The sequence below is a fragment of the Falco punctatus genome, assembly GCF_963210335.1.
Source record: "Falco punctatus genome assembly, chromosome: 7".
In the NCBI taxonomy this organism is placed as follows: domain Eukaryota; kingdom Metazoa; phylum Chordata; class Aves; order Falconiformes; family Falconidae; genus Falco; species Falco punctatus.
The window spans coordinates 8,487,446-8,512,883 of NC_137587.1; the positions used below are offsets into that span (position 1 = coordinate 8,487,446).

At 41.7% G+C, this 25,438-nt stretch overlaps 1 protein-coding gene across 14 annotated transcripts in view; it reads left to right on the forward strand.

Annotated features, from left to right (window-relative positions):
* ANGEL1 (angel homolog 1) overlaps window positions 1-25,438 on the forward strand; it is a gene marked incomplete at its 3' end in the record, with an annotated part of 174,234 nt that overhangs the window by 48,223 nt on the left and 100,573 nt on the right. The window contains exon 12 of one of the 14 annotated variants that reach the window (XM_080395981.1): window positions 21,539-21,949. The exons of 12 other annotated variants lie outside the window; for them this stretch is intronic. In XM_080395981.1, the coding sequence (XP_080252107.1) occupies window positions 21,539-21,660 (122 nt within the window). Of the gene's footprint in view, window positions 1-19,333; window positions 21,519-21,538; window positions 21,950-25,438 lie in introns of those variants that run through there. One more of the 14 variants, XM_080395972.1, reaches the window with a different exon arrangement.

Consider the following 25,438-nt stretch of genomic DNA (forward strand, 5'->3'; position numbering starts at 1 on the left):
GTTTCCAGGGGTGGGGCATCTACCACCTCTCTGGGCAACCTGTTCCAGTGTTTCAGCACCCTCATTGTAAAAAATTTCTAGTCTGAGTCTAACCTCTTTTAGTTTAAAACCATTACCCATTGTCCTTTGTAACAGTCCCTACTAAAAAGCCTGTCCTCATCTTTCCTACAAGTCCCCTTTAAGTATTGGAAGGCCGCAATAAGGTCTCCCTGGAGCCTTCTCTTCTCCAGGCTGAACAACCCCAGCTCTCTCAGCCTTTCCTCATAAGACAGGTGTTCCATCTCTCTCATAATTTTTGTGGCTCTCCTCTGGACCTGCTTCAACAGGTCTGTCTTTTCTGTACTGAGGACTCCAGAGCTGGGTGCAGTACTACAGGTGGGGTCTCACCAGAGCAAAGCAGAGGGGCAGAGTCACTTCCCCTGATGTGCTGCCCATGCTTTTTTGATGCAGCCCAGGATACAGTTGGTTTTCTGGGCTGTGAGCACACATTGTCAGCTCGTGTCCAGCTTTTCACCCACCAGTACCCCCAAGTCCTTCTCCACAGGGCTGCTCTCAATCCCTTCACCCCCCAGCCTGTATTGGTACTGGGGGTTGCCCAGACCCAGATGCAGGACCTTGCACTTGGCCCAGTTGAACCTCACCAGGTTCACATGGTCCCACTTCTTGAGCCTCTTCCAGGTCCCTCTGGATGGCATCCTGTCCATCAGGCATGTCAACGGCACCCCTTAGCTTGGTGTCACCTGCAAAGTTGCTGAAGGTGCATTTGATTCCAGTGTTTATGTCATTGATAAGACATAGAACAGTACTGGTCCCAGTACAGACCTGTGAGGGCCACTGCTTGTCACTGATCTCCATCTGGATATTCAGCTGTTGACCGCTACCCTCTGGATACGATCATCAATTCCTCATCTACCAAACAGCACATCCATCAAATCCATATTTCTCCAATTTAGAGAGAAGGATGTTGGGGGGGGACCACGTTAAAGGCTTTACAGAAGCCCGGAGAGATGACATCCATAGCTCTTCCCTTGTCCACTGGTATAGTCACTCCATCACAGAAGGCCACTAGGTTGGTCAGACAAGACTTGCCCTTGGTGAAGCCATGCTGGCTGTCTGAAATCACCTCCCGTCTTATGTGCCTTAGCACAGCTTCTAGGAAGATCTTCCCAAGGCACAGAGGTGAAGTGATTCTTCATACGCACTTTCGTATTTGCTCTTAGCTGTCATCCCTCATCTCTGTGTCTTTGCTGCTCCTTTGTCCATCCTTCTTCTGGCTTGAAATGTGTTAATTTCTTTAGCTGTCCTATTTCTGTTGCAATCTACCCTTGCTGAACACCTCCTGTCTTCTAGCAGCCTCTCTTAATTAAGCATTTGTCCTTTCTGCTGCAGTCTTTTGCAGTTGTGATAAACTCCTTCAGGCTCCCTGAAGATCCAGTCAGACATAACCTGGGACTCCGAAGAAACAGTGCTTGCCATTGACCTGTGTAGTGAGAAGTCTGAAGTTTTCTCTGGTGAAAAGATAACACCACAGCAAAATCAGGATTTCTATGCTTCATGGAAGCAGACCAACAAGTAGTGTTACATTATATTCAAGAAGATGAAGGCTCAATTCTTGAAAAACTGTGAGAATATTTTTTCATGGGGAGTTTCAGGGATATGAAGAGATCTTTATGTCAGAACACACCGCTGACTCTACCACTGACTTTGGGTCATGGGGTCACCTGGAGAAAAGTGTGGAGAAGAGCATGTTCTCCAGTGGGCTCTTGAGTGTTTGCCCCAGGAAGTTTCCAAGGTCTCTCTGATGGCAAGTTCAGCTTTACCTCTTGGGCTTGCTACACACCATGGCCTGGTGGGCCGCGTAGTTCAGAGCTTGTTTTTCACAAAAAGTAGGATAGATGGGTATCTGTCAGTTCTCCAGTTACCCTAGAGGGAGCTCGGAGAATTGTATCTACAGACATATGAGGCTGGCCAGCTTACAATTCCCTTCCCTGCAGAGTCCTGTGTTGGAGAGAGGAGGAGTGTTATGGCCATCGACCTCTCCCTGTCGAATAGAGGGGCTCTGTGGACCACCTTTTGTGGGAAGGAGATCCCACTTCAGGTGTGGTTCAACATTCTTTCTTCTCCTCATCTGGCTCCCCAGTCACTGCTCAAAAGTGCTCAAAAAAGGGGGCAGTGAGTGTTCTGCATAGCCATTCTGCAGGGATGATGTGGCCCTCCCAAAGTCAAGGTGCCATCCATCAGGGGAGAAGACCGTGCAACCAGTCTCTGACAACTTTATCCCATACCAACTATAGCTGCACAAATTTCCCAGGTTCATGCTTCTTACTGAGGCTCTGGGATATATTTGGGCTCACTGTGTTCATGTTGACAGCTTTATAGCGTCCACTGCAGGCTGTGAACTCCTCACAGGTGTATGAGCACCACACACTTATCATTGTGCTCTACTTGCCTTGTAATCATGGAGGCATCTAGAATGGAAGAGGATATTGCAGCTGTTGTTTGATCTACGTGAAATACATAAATTCCTGTCTTTCTTTGCACTGAATGCCTTTAAAGTCATGGTGTGGTCAGCCAGATCACAGGTAAGTGATTAACAGGAGGCCAGTCTGTTATTTAACTTGAGATTTAGACAAGAGAGCATTGGAAAAACAGAGGATGTTACAAACAGTTAACAAACATGGCCTTGGGAGAAGGGATAGACACCATAAATATGTCAAGCTAAGAAGTAACAAGATAAGCTCAAGGAGAAAAAAGTGGTTAATGAGACTAAACAGAAAATTACTTGAACTATGTGTGAACTACCCTAAATAGCATACTAAAAGATCCATGTCAAGCAAAGAAAGCTCCCTCCTAACAAAGCCCCTTCACCACAGAACATGTGCAGTGAAAAAAAAGAATGCTGTACCTTCAAATGGAGACAACTGATGAGAATTAAGTGTGACTAAACATTATTGTAAACAATTGTTCAAAGCGTATAAAACGTTTTACTATATGTTAAGAGATGAGCTGGTTTTTATGGATTACCACCTAGTTCCCTACTTTGCACAAACTAGAATAAAAAGAAATACCTAGCCTTGGTGTGTGAATTGGTGCTGTGCACTGGCTAACAGACCCGCTTATGGGACACTATTAGTATGTGTAACAGCCTTGCTGAAATATCTTCTTCCACAAACTACAGCTGGTTACTTTGAAAGTTGGACTAGGCTCCTCTCACATGCATGGGATGTAGCACTACCTTATTCTAATGCTTTTCGCTAGGTATCTCGCATTGGTCTCTGTAGCAGCGCAGGCTTCAAGATGAATTGTTTGCATGTCTCTGTTCAGGCTAACTGTTCAGACTTTAGTCTCTTCTGGGACTGCACATTTGGTGACTATTAGGCGGTTGTCAGGTTAGATTGACCTTTGGTCTGACCCAGTACGTTCTTGTATCTTCCATCTCTGCTCTCTTTGTTGGGTGAATTTTGCAGAATACCTTGTAGGTCAGCATATTTCTTCTGGTTTAGCCAAAGGAGGGAAATGTTTCAGTTGAAGACCCCTCTCAAAGAACCTTTTTCTTTGTAGTCACCAGACATTTGGCTTTTTTACTTCCACCAACATGGAGGTAGCCTTTCCATCTGGCTTTTCAAGCATGAAAGGTCTACGCACAGGGTAGATCATACCTGTGACGAGTAAAGATCCACTGTCTGTTTTTATTCACCTCCCCCATTGCATTGCTGGAGCTTTTAGATTCTATGGACTGGAAGAGGAACAAACACTGAATTGAGTCCACTGATAATAAAAAATGATCTCACAAAGGCAGGCACTGAGGAAATGTGTACTTGAATGTGTGGTTAGCAAAAAGACCAGTGATAGCAGCCCAAGGAGACACTTAACTTGTAAATGGTTTGAGTTTTCTGCATTTTGGCTTAGAATAGTGCTGTGTTTGCTGGAAATGGGAAAAGTGAAAATGAAGAAAAAGGAAGAGATCAGTTAGTGAAAATACTAAGCCGTGTCCCTGGAGAATGTTGTTTTCTTTTAGATTTACAGGGGTAAAATAACATGTCAAAGTAGCTAAAGGGTTATTACTACCCAATTTACAAAGTGCAGTCTGATTTAAAGGTTCCTTTATTGTTGTGTCTGCCTCTTTCTGTTTCTGAATAACCTCTGAGAGTGCAGTGAGTTCAGAACTGACATAAACAGCTAGATGTCCACATTATATGGATATTTTATGTTCTGCTACTCAGGGAGTACAAGGTTGTGATGGCTAAAAATGTTGAATCTGGGACACTGCTGAATACTTAAATGCATATAAAAATACATAGGGAGATATCAGCCAGAAGACACAAACATGCAAAAATATATAGCTATTGATTATACTTATGATGAAATAGTGTGTTCTAAGTAGTACCTCTTGTGTCTCCTCTTCTTAGCTCACATGGAGCTTACTACTTACAAAAAGCAATAGATCTTGAGGTAGGAGTCTAAAGCCAGTAATGATTCACAAGGTTGGAAGTGACCTCTGGAGATCATGTAGTCCAACCTCCTTACTTGGACCAGGGTCAACCTGAGCAGGTTGTTCAGGACCATGTCCAGTCATGTTTGTGAATTATATCCAAGGGTGGACACTCAATAACCACTCTAAACAACATGTTCCAGTGTTTGGCCACTGTCACACTGAACTTTTTTTCCTTATGTTTAAATGGAGTTTCCTGTATTTTGGTGTGTACCCATTGCCTCCTGTCCTGTCACTGGATACCACTGAGAAGAATCTGGTCTGTCTTTACTTCCTCCCATCAGGTATTTATACACATTAGCAAGATCCCCCCTGAGCCTTCCTTTTCTCTAGGGTAAACAATTCTACCTCCCTCAGCCTCTCCTCATATGATAGGTGCTTCAATCCCTTTATCATCTTTGTGGCCCTTTACTGAGCTTGCTCCACGATGTTCATGTCTCTTGTGCTGGGGAGTCCAGTGCTGAATGCAGCACTGCAGGTAGGATCTCACCAGTGCTGAGCAGAATGGAAGCATCACCTTCCTCAACCTGCTGGCAATGCTCTCCCTCATCCAGTCCTGGAGACTATTTCCTTTCTTTGCCATAGGGGCACATCTATAGCTCACATTCAGCCAAGATCCCTAGATCCCTTACTTCAGAGTGGCTTTCCTGTTAGTCGGCTCCCAGCCTGTACTGGTGTATGGGGTTATTCCACCCTAGGTGCAGGGTTTGGAATTTCACTTTGAAGAATTTAATGAAGTACTTACTGGTCCAGTTCTTCAGACTGTCAGGGTCCCTCTGACAGCAACACAACCATCTGGTGTGTCAATGACTCCTCCCAATTTTGTATCATCTGCAAAATTATTGAGGGTGCACTCTGTCCCATTGTCCAGCCCATTCATGAAGATGTTAAATAGTGTTGGCCCCAATATCAGCCACTGGCATACACCATTAGTGACAGGCCTCCAGCTGGACTTTGTGCCAGCTGAACTTAGTGCCATCGGTCACAACTCTTATAAGCCTGACAGTTCAGCACATTTTCAGTCCACCTCACAATCCATTTATCCAGCCCATGCTTCGTCAGATTCTGAGGAATTTCAAAGACTTAGTAAACAAATGCAAGTGTGAATAGGAAAGTGAATCCTCACTGTTGTAAGATCTATAATATGTTTATTGGATAGACTGTAACAAAGTGTTTCTGCTGAATTAGTTTTATTCTTAGCTTACAAAGAAGTTCACAACTCCTGCTTTGCAATTTCTGCGTGGATGAGGATAGTGTCAGGTTTATTTTGTTATGAAGAAAGAATTGGTCAATATTCCCTGCATAGCTGATTCAGTGAAAGTGTGAGTTCTACTGTCATATAAATTATTTGGGTTTTTTGTATTTCATGTAGCTAGGCCATCTCTAGAAAGCTGTGTAAAAAATATTAATAAAATCAATTACGTGAGGATTTTTTCCCCACTTTTAAAATACTTTGGTTTTGAACAATTTAATTGTCCTTTTTGCCAGGTCAGATGGTTCATGTGAGTGAACTCATAGTACTGTATCATCCTGAGGGCAGAGAGTTTTGCATGAGATCTCTGTGCAGAATGAACAGCAGAAACTGAATTAGTGCAAGAGCCTCAATCTTTCTGAAAGTGCTTGCTTGGTGTCCTAATCTTCTGTCTGGGGGGAATTAAGAGCTGTTTCTATGACCCCTCTAATTAAGCAACAGCTAGATCTCAAAGAGCCAGCTGCTCCAAAATATGTGGGGACTGTCCACATACTGATGCTTTCCAAGTGAATTTTTCACTGTCTCCCCTGGCCCAGCTGATGGGATTGTGCAGGTTGTTGCCAGAAGCACATCACTACTGCTAAGAGATTCTGAGGGTTAGATACACTGAACTGGGGCTTTCCATCACTTTCCCAGGACTAGGCAGGCGAAGTGTCTGCACTTGAGGAATCAGCACCTCAGACCCACTAAATCCTTCTGTGCACTCAGCAAAGTATTGGCCTTCCTTCTGTGAGTGGTGCCCAACAAAACAAATACCAGAACCAGGAAGAGTATCTTTCTGCCTGTCTTAATGTGCATTTCTTTGCCTCCAGGCCCTCCTGGCTCCTTTTTATGTAACTACCTTAGTTCTGAGCATCTGACAGCTCTCCAAGAGTTCCTGAGATGCCAAATTCCTCTCAGCACTAGAAAACTTCAGCACATTTCTCTTTGTTTTAATTAACCCATCTTTATCCTTCTGAAGGATCTCCTCAAGTAGGCTTTCTGTCATTCATTTCTCTTTGGGTTTTGTAGCCCTAGGACAGCAGGGAGGTTCATCAGAGGGAAACTGTGATTCTTCTCCTTCATCCAGAATTTATGTTTTTGTTGGAAGATAAAATAAGATAAAATACATGAGTGAAATTGTCTCAATATCAAAAGCAGAGGTAGAAAAGTAATTTCTCAGAGGAGATCTCTTACATAATCTAGGACCACTGTCCTGGTTTCAGCTGGGATAGAGTTAATTTTCTTCCTAGTAGCTGGTGCAGTGCTGTGTTTTGGATTTAGTAGGAGAATAATGTTGATAACACACTGATGTTTTAGTTGTTGCTAAACAGTGCTTACTTTGAATCAAGGGCTTTTCAGTTCCCCGTCATGCTCTGCCCGTGAGCAGGGGCACAAGAAGCAGGGAGGGAGCACGGCCAGGGCAGGTGACCCCAACTGGCCAAAGGGATGTTCCATACCATAGAGCGTCATGCTCGGTATAGAAACTGGGAGGAGCTGGCTGCTCAGGGACTGGCTGGGCACTGGCAAATGGGTGGTGAGCAACTGTATTGTGCACCACTTCCCCTCCCACCCCCCTCCCACCCCTTGGGTTTTATTCCTTTCTGTCTCTCCCCTTTTCATTACAATTGTTGTTGCTGTTGTTATTATTATTATTATTACTACTACTACTATTATTATTATTATATTTTAATTTATTTCTGTTATTAAGTTGTTCTTATCTAAGCCCACAGATTTTACCTTTTTTCAATTCTCCTCCCCATCCCACTGGGGTGGGGCAGGGGAGTCAGTGACCAGCTGTGTGGTACTTAGTTGCTGGCTGGGGTTAAACAGTGACAACCACTTTCTTGCAGATGCTGTTTTTATGGGGCTGGCATCTGCAAATTCCTTTGTGTGCCCATTTTAAACATACCCATTCAAACTTATATAAGGTGTTTTTAACCTTGACAGAGCTTTGTACAAATAAATTTGATCCATCATAACATTAATAATCATTGTGAGGGTATTTGTAACCAGCCTACAACAGGTCAACAGCAGAGACTTTCAGCACGAATACGACAAACTAGAGCACTTGAGCTCAGGTTAGCTGTTAAGTCCAGGCTTTTACATTTCCAGCTGTAGAACAGCAGTGGGAGTTAGAAGCATATAGAGAGTCTCTCAGAGCAACAGCAAGGCAAGAACTTATCTTGTATTTTACAATTTAAAGCTTTATGGACAAGTGAGTATTGTCTGTTGGTGATGTGGCTGGTTGTTGCCAACCCATGTCATTTTGCCTTGTCACAAAGACTGCTGCTTGCTATTTTAAAATGATACTTCTGGCTCTCAAACTTGGGGAGTGGGAAGCTGTTCATGTTTAGGTGTTGAATTATACAATTGAAACATTTTTGTCCCCAAATGGAAAAGAAAGGTAAAAAATCTTTCAGAATAATTCTTCCAGGAAGCCAATACAATGCAGCTGACTCTGAAACAAGCCTCCTGTTAAGACATCCTGCTTTTGGAAAAAGACTGTGTGCTTGAGTATTGCAACTCTGTCCCATCTTTGTTTTCAAGACCAACGTGGCTTCAGGCATTAGTCCATGTTAGACACGGTAAGAGAACATAATGGGTCTGATTTGTGAAATCCAGCAGTGAGCAGCTGTATCATGAGCTTCTGCAGCCAGGCTGAGGCAGTACTCAAAGCAGGAGGCATGCAGAAGCAGTGCTGCCATTCCAGCTGCCAGAAGGTGCTGCTCTGCAGGTAGCCTCTCTTGCTCTCCTCTTCCTGTCACCCAGGCTGGGGTAGAGGGACCAGCAATTAATGGGTAGTGCTTGCAGTATTCAAGGCTAGGCTTAGGCTTAGGCCAGGCTCCATGTGTCTTCTGAGTCAGCAGAAGAACTGTTCTCAGGGACATATCACGTATTGCCCACCAAGCAGAACTCAGACAGCTTTGTAACCCCATGTGCTTTCCCTTTATCAACGCACCAAGCACAATGTGTATGAATGCAATTACATCTCTCTAGCTGTAACCCTCGTACCAAACAGCTATTTACTGCTGACTTGAACAGCTCTGATCACCCTCCTGTAAGCACTGACCTGAGCACCTCTAGTATCCACTGGTTTAAGCACCTCTAACCAGCTTTCCTTCTACTATGTGTCTCAGCTTTCTCTGTAGATAAGCAGGGGCTGCCTATATACACAACCCTTGGTGCTAGTGGTGAAGACAATGAAAAAGTTATTTGAAGTGCTTGAATGGATGCTGACCTATTCCTGTGACTGTCTCACCCTGTAGCAGAAGCCTAAAGGAGAGTATATTGGCCACACATTGAAGTTTATAGGTTATTTGTAAGATCAGAACTTTTTTCTTTAGCATTCTCAACATATCAGATGGAGCTTGTCGTAACTTAACTATGAATAATGGCTGTTGACAAGCCAGGAGCTTACCTTCTGTGCGATGGGGAAGCCAGTCCCAAACAACAGTTCTGATGTGATATTAGTACACAGTTTTTAGGGCACACAGCCGTTTCCATTTCTCTTTGTTAACACCATTGTCAACTTTTCTGCTGCAGTTCAGGAAGCAAGAAATTCTCTGCTTATTGGAGAGCAGTGAGATGGAGCAGTGGGAATAGGCCTGTTGAGTCTCTAAAGTGGGGATACAGGCAAGGAGCCGGTGGAAGCTTTGCAGAGCTGGTTCAGGTAGAAAAACAAGGATGAAAATTTTGCTTGACAGACTTTTGCTGCTGAATCGGTTAATCTACTTCCCCATCCCAGAACAGAGCAGGACAGAAAACATTTTGAATTTAAGGGTAAGGTGTTCTTCCTGGCCACAAGTGCAGTTCAGTTGTGAGGGCAGAACATACTGTACAAAAAGCTAGGGAGAGCAGTGATTAACAGAACATTATAATATAAAAAGATCTGGGTGGCTAGTCTTGGCTTACTTAAAGGTTGTAAAGTTGTTTCATGTCTTTCTGATTCCATTAGAGTGAAATAAATGGTGGCCAGCTGGCAGAATATCAAGCTCATGCATTTAAGTGCACAGAATGTTAAAAAACATAGGATAGAGTCTGGAGTGCAGGAGTTATGAGATCTTTGGGTATTTGTAGACACTTTGTGTCTATATGCTGAATGTTTCATGGAAATAATTTTAAACACAAAATTTCTTCCTTAGCCTGCATCATATGTTGAATTAGTGTGTCCAGGCCAGCATAGGTGGACAGAAGGAAAGAACGGAGCTTTAGCACAGGAGGTTGTACCCCTGACCAAAGAACTGATTCAATGACAGGCCATGGGAGCCCCCCCAGCCTGTGAAATATAGCAGAAAGTGTGTTTTCTCCTTCCTGGGAGGCTGGGCTCCTGGCAAAGAAAGCATGAAGCACCTTTCTGTTGGCACTAGTCTCACTGTACGGCTAGTGAAGCAGATGACTGCACTCACTTTGTTACAGTCCTATTTTGGCATCACAGAGTATTTTTCAGATTAGATCCAGCTGATGGTGTTCCATAAATGTAGGCAAACGCTGAGAGTAGTTCAGGATTGTTCAGATAAAATCTGAAATGCACTTATCTCTTCAGTGTCCTTTTGTTGCTTTTGAAACTATGTTGCGAACAAGTGTATTGAAAGATCTTGTTGCAGATAGCGAGTTTAATGTGAAATGGTCCCCAAAAGTGAACCTGGAGCTTTTTGGCAAGAAATCTATTGCAAAATTACATTATTTTTGGCTGGAGAATGGAAGTAAGATTATATGCTGTCACGTCCTGCCAAGAAGGAGGGAGGAGTGACTCAGATTCACTGATTCCCTTGGTTGGAGTAGGGTATGCACAACAACTGAGATTTGTAGGTAAACAAGGACTTCTGTTCCATAGCTAGGCTTATCGGTAAATAAGTAGGTAGCAGAAATGCTTATCACTTGGCACGTGTATAAAATTTTATGCCTTGTGTTACTCATTAGAAAAAGGTAAAAGAAAAAAAGAAGAGAGGTCACAGGTCTGAGTTCCAGCATTGGTCCAGCCAATAGGAGTGCTCATCCAGAATTTTTTTCTTCTTTTATTATTCCCCTCAATGGTACATGCCTTTTTTATCCTTTAGTGTGGACCAGCTTGTATTTAAATGAGCTGTGCTTGCTATGTAAATTAGCATGCATTCTCCTTATAGGCGCGGGGGCAAGTCTTTTTGGTCTTGAATTGAGTTGCTGTCTGCTGACTCCGCTGCTTCTTGGGCCACCAGCCAGCCTTTGGCTGGATGGTCCCTCTGATGAGTCTTTTGAGTGCTTGAGACATCTCTCAGACAGGCTCAGGGGGTCTCCACTCCCTGTTCTCTCTTCAGGTTTCATCTCCTGCTTTGTCCAGCCCTCTCTGGGCAAACAGTCCTTTGTCCTAGGGGGTTTCCAGGCCTCAGGTTCCAGCTGGTCTCCTACAATATGTGTTGCAAAACACATGTAAGGAACTCATTGTACATAGGCTCCAGATGAAGACTATTCACATGAATTACTCAGTGGATTATTTTACTTAAATAATAAAGTTGATAACAATGGACGGGGTGGGAGAGTGAGCTATCAGACATTTGGAGACATTTCACTAAGATGAAATTTATCTTCATGTTTGCTTGACTTTGCTTAGTTTCTCCTCTGTGAGAAAATTTTAGTATAGTACTGTGAATAGGGGCCATGGGACTCTTATTAATTGACTTTTGTAAGTTTTTATTCCTTTATGAACTTCATTATAAAACCACTTTATTTTCAAAATTATTTTTATTACAGTTGTGACAGTTTTCATTATAGAAAGCAGGGGACTAAGTGAAAATTGTGAGATTATAAGTGACAGGTCTGAAGCCAGAAAGGAAACTTTTCATTGGAAAGATTAGTAACTGAAGGTTTTTATCACTTGTGACCAAGAATTGGTATGGGAAAAAGTGGTGGTGGTGGTGGGATAATGAAGCGAATAAGGGAATTTGAGAAGGATTAGTGGTTTTCTCGTCAAAGGAGAGCTGAAGCAATATGTGGCCCCAACTTTATAGTCCTCCATATTAAAAAAATAAATAAATAAAAGTTTTAAAATAGTTAGTATTTTTCCAGGAAGAATATAAGCAGATGTATCCTGATTCTGCCACCAAGATCATAAAATTTTGTGTTTCAATTTCTTCTCTGCAAAATAAGGATAAGGATATTGGGCAGTTTTTTAAGGTAGTTTGAGAGCTATAACTAAATGCAAGCTAGTATAGCAGTACTCTCATTTGATGCTGAATGCTCAGCGTGATGCAGGACTAAGAAGTTGCCGGCTAACCGATGGTGGGATTTAAAAGCATATGACATTCATAAATAATGACATTTCTGATTTCACACAGATTCATGTGATTTATTCTGTTTCCTTCCATGTTTTTTTCCCATGGGGGAAAATTAAGCAATTGCTTTTTCCAGTGTTGAGATATAAGCTACAAAGCTGATACTGTTCTGATGAAATTTAGCCGATGTTCTCTTGATGAATGAACAAAACAGATACCAAAATTCAGGTTATTTTCAAAGCTGTTTCTGTGTAATGATTATTAAATGCCTGACTTTGAGCTTGTTTATGAACAATTACTTAATATTTTAAATCCCCCACTTGATTGACTTTACCTTATAGTTCTTAATTGTTTTCCTAACAAAAGTTTCATATTCACTATAAGCAATTCAGTTTGTAGCTTTTACTCTGATTTTCACAGGTCTGTTGGCACGCCTGGTCCCCTTGAGCTACTGCACATAACAGTACAGTTCACATGGTACCACCTAATAGCTCTGCTTTTTCCCAGAACCATCAGATCTCCACTGTGTGTGTTGGAAAGGCCCCTTCTGTGTGAGCGTGAATGGATTCTGTAGGTGTTTATGGATGTGGAGCTAGAAATAGACACCAGCAGACAGAAAGTCACAGAGGGGAAAGCGCTGAGACAGCGCTGAGAGGTCATGTCTGAAAGGCTCCCCAAATCTGATAAAGTCCAGGGGTTAGTAAAGCTGTTGAATCCACAGACATGGATATATTAACATGAGAGTCAGCCAAATCTGTTGAAGGCCACCAGCAAACACCAGGGTCAACAATGGGATGCATGACTCACACCACATCTGAGACAGTGGCAGCTGCTATCTGCAGACAGGAACTACAGGTGTATCTATACACCAGCTGAAACAGGACCGCTTGAAGCACTTTCTGAACACCTGCCTGGAAGCCCTTGTTGTTTCGGTACAATCTTCTGCTTCTGATGAAATGGCTGGGGTTGGTCTCCCAGCTGTAGCTCCAATCTGGTAACTACAAGTTAGTGTCTTGGTGTGCATATGAGTGAGCTGTGTGAAGTGGATGTATTGTGTGTAGTCATCTGCTATTAAAATTAACAGCTTGATTTTATTATTAATAACAGCTTTGCTAAGAAAAAAGTGTTCTTGTAAATATGGGTTCTGATCTCATCTTCCTCCAACTTGATACTCTGTCAGGGAAAGGAAAATATTCACCATATGTACTGAGTAGTCCAGGCACACAGAGTTCCTCAATGGTTCCTGGCAGGTAATGAGGCCAGAACCAGCCTGGAGAACAAGTCAGCGAACTTCTGCTGCCACATACAGCGTCTATATGTCATAGATGGGGCCTGCCTCTAGTTCTGTTCATACACATTGATAAAATTAATTGTATAGGCTTATTTAGACTAGTCAGGTTATTTTAACGGGTGCCATATTTCTTAGGTGCTAAGATGTGGGGTTTTTTTGGATTTGGCAAGTTGGATTTCGGATAAAAATTATAATTTGTTTAAAATCTACAGTAAGTTATTTGAATTTTATTAGAGTACCTGAAATATGTTGGGCATAGGATTTACATTTTCCAACTTTAAAGAATTTTATTCAAATACAGGCATTTTATTAGTATTTGGAAATGTGATTATTGGATACCTAAATTGTGAAGAGCAGAAGGAAGAATGATGAAGTGGAGGACAGGAAGTTTTCTTTGAAAGGAGGAAAGATATCAACAGGTGACAATAGTGTTGAAATATATATGGGAATAGGCTGGAAGACCTAGGCCTAAGTTTGCTATGTTTTGGCAGTCGTAGATAGCATTCTCTTCTCTCCAGCTCTTACATGTGACTGGAAGGAGGAATAGTAGTTTCCTCCTTTCTTAGTTCCCAGGTGAGTTTCAACTGTCATTGAGTTGATGCATATGAAGAAAATAATCTCTGTTCACCTTCTAGCTAGCAATAGCAAAACTAATTAAGGCATTATTTTTTGCGCTACAAAAGCTGAAAATCCTGGCACAATGAAAACACAAGTTTTTGTTCTGTTGTGAAAACCGGAAATATGCTTGTCATGAATAATGATGTTTTATAGAAATGAAAGACTATTATGTAAATTTGTGTTTGTCAGAGCTGCAAAATGGAGACTACCAACTATGCTGGCAGTATTATGCAGACCTTTGATTATAAAAGGCTGAGTTTTGTAGAGCACGCCAGTGCACAAGAGACAGGCTGGTTGGAGAAAAAACTCAAGACTTTTATTAGCTGCAAAGGCAGTAAGGCAGTTCATTCAAAGATGTGTTCAGCCTGCTGGGAATATCTATTTTACCCTAGGCATGCTTTTACTGTGTGCTTCACATAGGGCATAGTTTTAGCAGTCCCCTGAAAATTTTAAATCTGCATGAAACATGGCACAAGCTTGCAATGACAGTAGGATGGCTTTCAGGAGATCATAGAGCAGCTTTTAATATTCAAGTGCTGTGACTGTGTATCTGTCAAAAAAAAAATCTGTGGTGAAATCATTAGCCCTAAATTTTAATGGAAAAAGTAAAACCTGTTAGTTCTCCAGACCTTTACAGCAAGATTTCCATTGACTTTGAGGCAAGGATTTTGCTCAGTAATAAAACTAGTAACTGAATCAGTCTTTACAGTTATTACTTGTTTGTGTTTTGCTGAAAGGTGATCTAGCAACATGGAACATGTCCCTCTACAGTTCTCAGTATGATGCTTATAAAAAGCCATTTATGAGTTACCCTCAAATTTCAGAAAAAAAAAAAAGCTACTTTGTTAGCTGAAGATTTGATTTTCTTTTTACTATTATGAGTGTAAATGCAAAACCTTACAATTAATTGAATTATTAATGATTTGTAAACCTGTGTAAGAGAGGAAAAGCTAATTTTCTTATTAGCTGTTTCTTGCTTATTCACTTCACCCTTGTGCGAATTAATCTAACACTAGACATGAAAGCATCAAATGTCATATTAACTGGTGGAGGATGTTATTTTCCTTATATTGTTCACCTATTGTAAACTTCAATGAAAAAAAACTAATAGAATTTAACTCTCGAGATAAAGCCTTTCACTGACAAAAAGTCAACATTTTTTCAGCATCTTCCCTGTGACTGACCCAAGCCACTGTAGGAAACTGAGCAGGGATAAAACTTGCTGCAGAGCTTACAGTGAGAAAACACGTCCCTGGGTGAAGTATTCCAGGGTTTATCAGCTCCAAGACATTTAATGTGTGGCAGAACTGTGAGGAAAGAGACAGTTACGTCTAAGAAAATCAGTTTAACCCTCTTCAAGGAGACAATGATGTGTTGCATTACCTTCTGTGACAGCTACAGCTGATCCTTCTCCTGGCCCTTACCTTATACACCTGCTCCTTGAATAAAAATCATCAAGTGCATATATTCATACATACATACATACATAAATGTTTGTGCTAAGTTGCTTTTATTACCTAATACAAAATCTTCATAACCTCTTTGAGACATAAAGGACTAAAATATTGTACTCATTAGAAGCAGAGAAGCCATGTTTTTCCAACATTTGTAACTGAATCCAAGTTCCTCATCTTCTACACTTGCAGTTTGAGTGTGCTCTTCCAAGAAATAAAAAATGAGCACAAGAGAGGAAGGAGCGAACTGTTGACATCAAAATCACGATTTGCTCACTCCCCTTTGTTCCGGGCCAGGCATCATGCTTAGAGAAATAATTTCTCCTTCAACTTCCTTTAGAAATCAAATTCATACACGAAGCATTCTTTGCTAATGCTCCCATCCTATCAGCTTCTCATCAGTAAGTTTGTGGTCCCCGAGACTGATTAAAATATCTGTGCTGTACATGTCCTTGTGAATCAAAAGACCTTCAGCTTTGTGGGGTTTAACCTGATTTTACTTAAGGGAGGCATTGCTGCAACCGTATCTCAGGTTTCTCCCGTGTTTTCCCCACATGATTGTGCTTTGAGACTGGAGACAAGTCCATGACAAACTATGGAGGGTGGGAATTTCATGACTGATGACTTTGAATTTCTTCTGGTGTTGTGGGGTCTGTAAAACGAGAAAATCTCAGCAGAGCATGCTGGTCAGTAGCAAGGTGAAGTTTGGATAGGGTGATAGGGCCCTTCCAAGTCTTGTGGTACCTGTCTGTCTGAGTTAAATGACACCTAACCTTGGTCAGGCCTGGAAGGACACTTTTTGTTCAAAAAAAGAAAAAAATGTACACGATGATAAGACCATTTCCTTTCTCACAGCGTCTCCTTTAATGTCAGGCCTGAAATATGAAGTCATTAGGGGATATTAAAACAGTGCTGACAAACTAATTAACAAAAGACATTACGCCGGATGGGCTCAATTTATCCTTTTTAATGGTTCTTATAAATGGGTGCCGCCAATTAAAATTAATAAAGATTTACCAGCGATTGCCCAGCATACACTGTTAAGGAGCTCCACTGAAGGTCGCCTTAAAGTCAGCCTTGTCAAAGCTGCAAGTTCAGCTCCCAATACCAAGCCATGCTGAGTTACTCTCAGTTGTGTTTTCCCAGGCAGTTTCTCTTTCTTCGTGTTTGGCTGAAGTTTACACACTTCTGTCTCCATCTCTCTAAAGCCTCATCTGTTTATCCCTTGACTCTGAAAAAATCTCCCCCCTCCCCCCCCCACCCCCCGCACTATCAGATTTGTCACAGTTTCACAAAGGAGAATATTGACGGTCAATATAGTGAGAACTTCATTCTTTCCAAATCTGTTAGGAAGAAAATCTTGACATACAGCTTTCTTTTTAAACGGCTCCTTATTCTCTTTGCTGTCAAATTAAGGTACAACAGTGTCCCTGCTTAGGGGCAGAGTATGGACAGCGAAGACCGCCCTGTGTGGCTGTAGCTTTGCTCAGCCCAGAAGAGACTGAATTCTGCCAGGCCATGCTCTTACGGTTACTGGTGTCCCACCATGTTTGTTGCTCATGTTATGTGAACAAGGAAGTTTAGGAATTCATCTTCATACTTGGACAACAATGAGAGCTCTAATATTGAAAGAGTTTCACCCAGCTACGTGGGAAATTAAAACACTAGCTTGTGCAGGTGATTAGGCATTAAAAATATGAATTAGGAATGCATCAAGGGAAAAGTCTGCTAATACCCTAGTGCCTAAAAATTGATGACAAACAGGAACTTCTTTGCAACCAGTTCACAAACAGGAAAATAGCTAGATAGACTAGCCATGCAGCCACTGGCCTGACCAGCTCACCTCCGAGGTTCTGCCCTCCGTTTCCATTTTATAAGGCAGGTAAACTGGCTGAATGCCATTCTTTTCTCCCTTACTTTTCTGGAAACAGAGCTGTCAGAAAGGCTGCTGTAAGTGGCTAGATGGAGATACAGCTGCAGCTTGTGCTCGGTTGTGTGGGCAGGTCTGTGCTGACCTCTGTGTCACGGCCATGTGTTGACTGGTGGGCAGGAGACAGGCTGTGGAAGAAGGTGGAAATGTCTGCTTAAGAATTGAACGATTTGGTGTGAACTTTTGGTGTTGCTGCTGTTAAGGATTCCACAGAAGGTAGGCAGCAAGGGACACCTGCTGTTGTCTTCTCGTGCATTTACAGCTGGATTGCCGATGTGAGAAGGCAGGAATGTGCTAACACTTTTGGACATTAGCAAACAGTTCTGGATTCATTACAGTGCCTGGTAAATGACTGCTCTATGCTGCAAAGAGGAGACCAGAAATGGTATCCTGTGTTCTGTTCTATCACTTTTTTGTAAAAATACTGAAGAAGCACAGTAAACTAACGGTTCAAAAAAGGCAAGAGACCCATGGCAACAATGGTAAAGGCAATGTTGCATGAGCTAGAGAAACGGCTCAACTGTTTTGGTGGGAAACCACCTCAGATAGCCACAACCAGGGCAAAGTGACCCTGCTGGGCCAGCTGATGAAACTCCAGGGAAATGAGAAAGATTAAACCTGTGAGAATTTCAAGAGCACTGAAGCTTCATGCTGTATAGCTGTAACTACTTCACTGGAGCTAGTTCTTTCTTTACTTTTGCTACCTCATCCCCCCACCCCCCCCACCCCCCTTTTGAGTATGCTAAGCACACAGAGGAGATCTATAAAGCATATTCCAGGAGTGAATGTATCCTCCTTATGAACCTTAAAGGACAGGATAACAGAGAAAAGATTTTCAGACTTTCTGGAGAGGAAGAGGGAGGGAGTAGGAAAGAAAGGAAGGAGAAAGAGAAGGAATAAAATCTAAGGAGGAATTGGAGAGAGAATGAAACTGGAACATTGTTATTGAGTCTTTCAAATTGCTGTTAACACTTATGCAAAATTTTACTAATTCTTCTAGATGAGCATTGATTATTTTTTTTCCTCGCTTACAAGCAGTATTCTTTGGCAAAATGGTACATTATTTTTTCCAATTACAAGTGTGATACATTGGGACTAAGGGGCAGACTCTGGATTTTGGAAGCAAGTTCTCCACTATTGAAACAAATCAACTGCAAGACTACAGGTTTAGAAATGTGATTCTATCCAGGGTATTCCTATCAGGAATGACTTGTGGGTTCACCTTGTCTGAATTTCCATATTTATTTCTATTCTGTTAGCTGTGTGAAAAGACATCAGACGTGGATCTGGAGCACAGGCAAAATACAGTCTGTGATGCCAGGTATTCTGAGAGGAGGAAGGCTAAATCTGTTACCAGGCTTTCTGTAGAGTAAAGCTCTCAGCTATGGCGACATCTGATCATTTCAAAATACATCTCTTTACAGAGCCCTCAGAATTCCTCTTGAGCTGTCTGAATGCCTAAAACCCTCAGTAACAGCAATGCCTACCAGAGCAGCTGTCCAAAGCAAATTTTCTGTTGGCTTGACTAGTGAGTTGATATTTAAGTTGATGACAAGAAGGTATTTGTATACCACTTCAGCATTGATTTTAGTAGTATGCAGAGTCTGTACTCTTCCTATTCTATTTGGTTAAAGTCTTGTTTTCTGTAGTGTTGCAAATATCCTTGAAATAAGTCTTTTGTTGAATCCAGTTGCTACCCTATTACACTTAATGTCACAGGACTATAAATTGTTTACTGCCCCATAGTAAAATTTTGGCACAGAGATTTATGGCAGGGGTCTTAAGCTTTGTAAATCTCCATAAATGTCTTCTCCAGCCTGTTAGGTGATAGAAAACATTTATGTTTATCATAATGTGAATGGCTTTGCACTGTTTAAGGGTATTGCTCTTTTGTGCACTTGTTAGTCTTGTTAAAATAATCACAGACATTTAGGCTTGTGTTGCCTAATAATGGTGCTTAGAACAAAGATTGTTTATCTTCAGATACTTAATTTTTCTTCTTCATTTTCTCTCCTCTCTGTATTTCTGATGCAAATGCAAGTAAGAACTTTGTGGTGTCCTTGTAGGGTGTTCCATGTTTGGTATTCAGTGTTCATGTGATTCTAGAGAAAGGAAACTGAAGAAAGGAAAATGCGTCTTCTAATTTACGAAATATTCAGCTAATGGCAAGGTATATGCATTTTGAATGTTAGACCTCTCTTACCTGATCCTCTTAACTGTACTGTGGCAAAACATCTGCTTAGCTGTGGCTTTGGATTTTTTTCTACCTTTGTACTACTCAGTCTCCTTAAATTCCCAGTTGCTTTGCAGGTTTGTTTGAGCTACATTCCCCACTAAAATAACCAGGTAGAATTGGCAGGAAAAACAACAGATGAGAACCAAAATTGAAAAGCAGCATAGTATCGTGGTTTCAAATGGTCTAAATAGCAGGAAAGAAAATACTCAGAATGTGAGACATTTCACTTTCTCATCAAGTTTCATTCATAAAACAGTATCTTTTGGAGAGGCTATTCTGGAGCTTTCTTGGCTTCAGCTCTTACAGCGTGCAGAGCTGGGGGGACATAGTGATTAACAGTGTCAGTTCTCTCTGTACTTCTCTGGATCTTTCCATCCTGATGGGCCGTATCACCTAAACTCCTTGGCATCCTGGAATCCCCTCATGCAATGAACTTATGAAAACCTTACTATTCAGGAACAGCCATATAAAACCTGCAGTTAGCTCTGGCTAGAAAGTGGCAGCTGTTCTGTAGCCCAAAGCAAGACCATGCAACATTTAGAAAATAAGATCTGCAAATTATTTCATGGTGTCCTGCAAAGCAGCAGGATGGTTTTTAAGAGAGAGTGTAGGTATGCACATAAAAGCAAGAGGTGTTTGGTGTTACTCTGTCTGTTGTCTTTTAAAAAGGGACACATGTCCCAGATTTTGGCTCATATCTTCCCAGGTGAACAGTACCATGCCTGATGGAGTGGGTGGGTCCTGCTTGTGAGCTGGGACATACCTTCAATGTCTCTACTGTTTTACTGCCTCCTTTTTTGCATGCCCCCAGATTTTTTTTTAAATACTGCTGCCAACTGCCCCTCTTAACGGAAGATGTTGGTAAGCTATTTGGTGCACCACTGAAGTTTATTTGTGTAAGTTTGGGTATGAGCTCTGATCCTCCCATATGTGGTGACTGCCAATCAGACTTATTCAGGATACATTAAAGGGGAATACTGGGGTGTATGTGTTGCAAGCTGGTTCCAGGCTAGTAAGCTTTGCAGTTTCCTCAAACAACCCTGCACTGAAAGATCACCAGCTTTTGCCTGCATTCTTGATGTACAGTGCATTAATCGTGCCCTCCCTAATTCCTGCTTCAAGATAAATCTCTTGCGCTCCCATTATTTGGCTAATTGCTGTGGATTATATGGCAGTCAGGTGCTCTTTGGCAGGGAAAGATTAATGGAGGACTTTTCCTTTGTTTTGATTTCATTTGCTAATTGCTGTGTGGAGAGGTGGTTATGTTAATTCATCCTCTCCCCCTGTTAGATAGCAGGGTTTTGTTTAGCATGTGCTAGGAAAGTAGGTTGCCAGGAATCCTAAATGTTTCTTTGTCTTGCTCTGTAGATTTGGGAGGGGGAAGGTCCTCATGCAGTAGGTCAGTTTTATCACTGGGTGGATGGAGTGCTCCTATGTCGTACATGTATGTGCTTTTGTATGTTTCCATGCACAGGAAGTACTAATTATAGGTGCACAAAATGAGAAAAAAAAAAATTCTGCATTTTTGCTGGAAGCTGAATCATCTGATTGTTGGTCAGTTTGTATCTCTGTCAGACCTGGGGTAGAAAGTCAGAACCCCGCTGAAAAAACCTGGGCCTTTTAACTGAGTGTGTACATCACTTTCTGGCCACTGGACAAGGTGCAAGAGCAAAGCCTGTGAGCAGCTAAGCACACTTGCTCTCCCACTGAACTTGATAGGAATTGAGTGCTGTTACTAGCTCTGTTTTTACTGGATAATTTTAAAAGCAACTGTCACCAAATGTGCAGTTCTCTCAACTTTAGATAGACACAGAAGTCTGAGGGGACTGGCCAGATAATTGAACCATTCACAGTTGTTAGCCAGAAAGCAGTCCAAGCCAGTCCAGTCACTGGTGACTGAAAATTGCTGCCATCTGTTGCCTGTTCTCTGGCTTTTGCAAAGTGCCTTGGATGTCAGTCTTTCCTGCTGAGACAGATGTTCCCATTGCACATCTGCAATCAGGGATTTGTACTAATTGCCCCTTTCCATTGACAGGTTCATCCACAGTCATGAAAAAATCCACCTTCACTGCAGCAGAGATGACTCAAAACAGAGATTTTATTGGAGTAACATCTGAAAAGCATAGTTGGGAGGAATCTGCCCAGTGCCTTCTATAATTTAATTGTTCTGTGAATAAATGAGACACCTCAGTCTCCAGAGTTATCAGCTTGACAGTTTCTACTAGAACAAAATTCTTTTGGTTCAGTGGCTGCAGCTATTAATTTAGGGATCCAGACATAAAGTCTTTATTATGGAAGACTGCCAGTCTTCCTACCAAGAAGGCCGTCAGCCAGTCCTCTTAGTTTGGGGAAAATGAACGATCTGTCCACCTTTAGGTCTGGTTGTTTCAAAGAACTTTAGATTAAGAACAATAAAATCAACTCTGGATAGTGATAGAAATAATTGTGCAAAGCTGTTTATGTTTCTGATATTTTGTACCATAATGGAGGGGCAGGGATTAGTTGTCTTTGGATTTATGAACCCTAAATTCCTGTGGAAGCCTTCCTGTTTTCACTTTATGAGAATATAGACAGGAACACACTTAACTGTTCTAGACTGTTCATTATTTTTATATTGCCATGAGAGCACCTTCTTGTCTCTTTGGTAAACTGCTCAGAAGGAAACATTTTTTGGCCTTTCACCATTTTGTTGCTCTGCTGATATTGCTATTGTTTCAAGGTAGGCTCCCTGACTAGGGCACCATCTGTTTCTTCTGTGCCTGCATATTTCCATTATTCTTTTTTCATCCTTTAAATTTTCTTCCCACTCCTGTGAGCTTAGCTATCAGATGAGCTTAGCCTACAGCAGATCTTCCTGGCTGACCAGTAAAATTCCACCTCCTATAATGTCCATTCTTTAAATTAAATAACCATGCAATGTCAAATCTGATCTTGGACATCACTGGATTATAAGGTAAGACTCTTCAGGCATTTCCTTAATCTTCTTTTAGAAAACCTGAGTTTAGTGTTCAGGGTGCACACTATATGTAAGCTGTCAAAGTTGCTTTATGTAGATCTTCAAACTGTATTTCACATCTCCCAGACAAGTGCAGATTTCGAGAGGCTGCCAGGAGGTTTTAGGATGCTGCCCTATTTCAGGTGTCCCAGAAGATGGCTGGGCAGGCTCAGCTCTGGTTTATTCTAAGTGGTTCCATTTGGAGCTTGTGGAACTCCTCTCATGTCAGGTTGGCAAACTTCAGCCTCAAGCAGGACTCCTGGTGTAAGGTAGTCACTGCCTGGAATGTGGAAAGTGGTTTTCAGAAATCTCTTCATAGCTACTCAGAGCTTTAGGAGCTACTTATGGTCTAGCAACAAAAACTGGTTTATTCTGCTGTATGTGTCACTGCTAGAATGTTTCTGTAGTTGTGGGTGAGGGTGGTGGAAACACACAACATTACAGGATGTTTCATGTTGGAAATTGTTTTGAGATAGCTTGTGACTAAGCGTGTTTTACAGTAGGTGTCTGAGAGAAAGCCTACTGTGAACTAAGTCATGTGGAAATGATTCCAAAACACTTAATGTATTTTGCAATTCATAGTACTTATTATCCAATGGCTTTCAAAGCACTTTCAAGAAAGGTTAATGTTGTGAGAAGTCTTTAATACAGGGGCTATTGTTTTGCATGGAATAAGCTCACAAAATCACCAAGTAGGATGTTGGTTTGGGCAAGGTGACTGGGAAATCCTAAGAGGAAAGTTGATTAGGAAAAGGATGAGTCTCAGATCCTCAGATGATTAAACAGCCTATAAATGCATGGCATACTTACTCCTCCAAGTAGGCTGTCTGAACTTTGCCTCAGGATTGCTAACTCTTAATTCATGTCTAAACCCTGGCTATTGCTCCCTGCTGTGATGCCATCAGCGAAACGATTGCAAGGCTAGGTAGAGGAGGCAGTGTTCAGTATGAGGGAGCAATAGCATCAGCAAACCAGGACCCCTGTGTTATAACAATCAGAGGCCCATGAAATCTCTTTTATGGCACTAAGAACTGACAACATTGCCATCCTGATACTGAAGCCATCGAATCTAAACATACAGTAGCTAATGCTACCTTGAAAAAGCAAAGAAAAAATGTGTCATGGGGTATCGTTACTGCCAAGCAGTGACCCAACACTTAGACAGAAGTGGTCTTTACTCTGTGTGTGTATGTATGTCTGAAGATTGAACTCAGATTATAAATTCTTTAGTGGCATGAAGGTTGTTACTGGAAACATGGGCTTGCATACACCAGTCATTTGGAAAGCAGTTCTTGATGAAACATTGTTAGCAGCTAATTCACTGGAAGAGTGGAAATGAATTTCATAGGCCATAGAACTAAAAACGATCATGCTAAATTATTGCGTAGTTTCTGATAAACTTGAAAGCTGTGTAAAGGGAAGGGGGCTAGGACATTTAGTCACATGTCTCTACTACTTTTCCAGCTGTTGTTAGTGCTAGTAATAACTGATTCCTCAGGGTGACTTTCCTGATCTCCTAATCTTTTAATTAGCAGGAACAGATAACAAGGAGGTGACCTCTGTAGACAGGGCAATGGAAATTATATTGAATCCCAAACAGAGAGGAGACTCTTACACTATTTTAAAGTTGGATACTATTATTTAACATTTTTTCTATACTGTAACATTGTTCAGAATGTGGCATAACCCATCTTAAAATAAATTAAACACAGGTGGAGGACACTAGAGTGTGCAGCCTTGAAACTCACCTAATGTATTATTAATGCACTTGCTACAGGAATAGAGAATGATAACCCCTGCATACCCACTCTACACAGCCACTTTATTTCTGCCTGAGCAGGAGAAATACTATCTGTAGTAATGGAGGGATGGAGTTGGCATGATCCATCAGGCTCTTGGCAATCTGCTAAATGCATTGGATGTTTGGACTTCCTCTGCCTTCCTGATTCTGTGCTAAAATCTGCCTATCCATTTCATGTAGAGATGACTATCAGTAGCTGTTGAGAAGCCACTTCACTGGCATTTAAGCTTATGCCTTTAACGAGGTTGATGCTGATTACCTAGAACTAAAAATCTGTCTCATCCATAATTCTCTAGACTGTCTTACTTTCTGAATCTGCTTGGAAATGACTTGTCTGATAGAAATGGAAGACTCATTCTCCTGTTGCTTGGCCCTTCTGATTTTCAGATAGTCAGAAGACGTCTACAGAATTTGCATGGTCTTGTTTTAATTTTGATATCTCTTGAGTGTTTGTCTTCTTTCCAAGTGTGCATTCACTGTGATAAACCTATATTAAATGGTCTGCTGTGCTGTTCCCCAGAGGTGTTAGTCTTCCCTGGACTGGGGGCTCCCTTCGTTCTGTGTGTGGCATGTAAGTCTGTACAGTTTCTTGTTGCATCCTCATCCTACTGACAGCACGGAGGCACTAAGCTTTCACAGCAACTGAACTGGACATCCCCCTTCCTAAGTGAGAGAGGCCAGAGGGATTAGTACCTGCTGTGTCTGATGTGCAGGTTGCATCCTTGCCGATCCTTGTAAACTAGCAACCTTGTAAAGCAGGCACCAGCTGACATTGCCTCAGTAAGGAAGGTAGTCCATAGCTTTCCAGCCAGCAGGAAATACTGCCATTTATCTATTTTGTCTGTAAGAGAAGATAACAGAGATCTATTTTTCATACTTCTCACTCATCAAAAATAAAAATAGAAATCTGGGCATGAAATTACAGACATATCAGGAAGTATTTCTAACTCTCAAGAACGTGATGGGTGTTTCAGGCAAAGTTCTCCTCACTAATGAGAAACCTAAGGGCAGATATGGGTCATGTGAAGTCATTCTACTTCCCTAGCAGTGCTGCTGTATCTTCAGCTTTGCCTTAACATGGCTGTATATGGCTGTTTTACAGCTGTTTAGTACACACCACATCTCACCAGCTGCTGTCA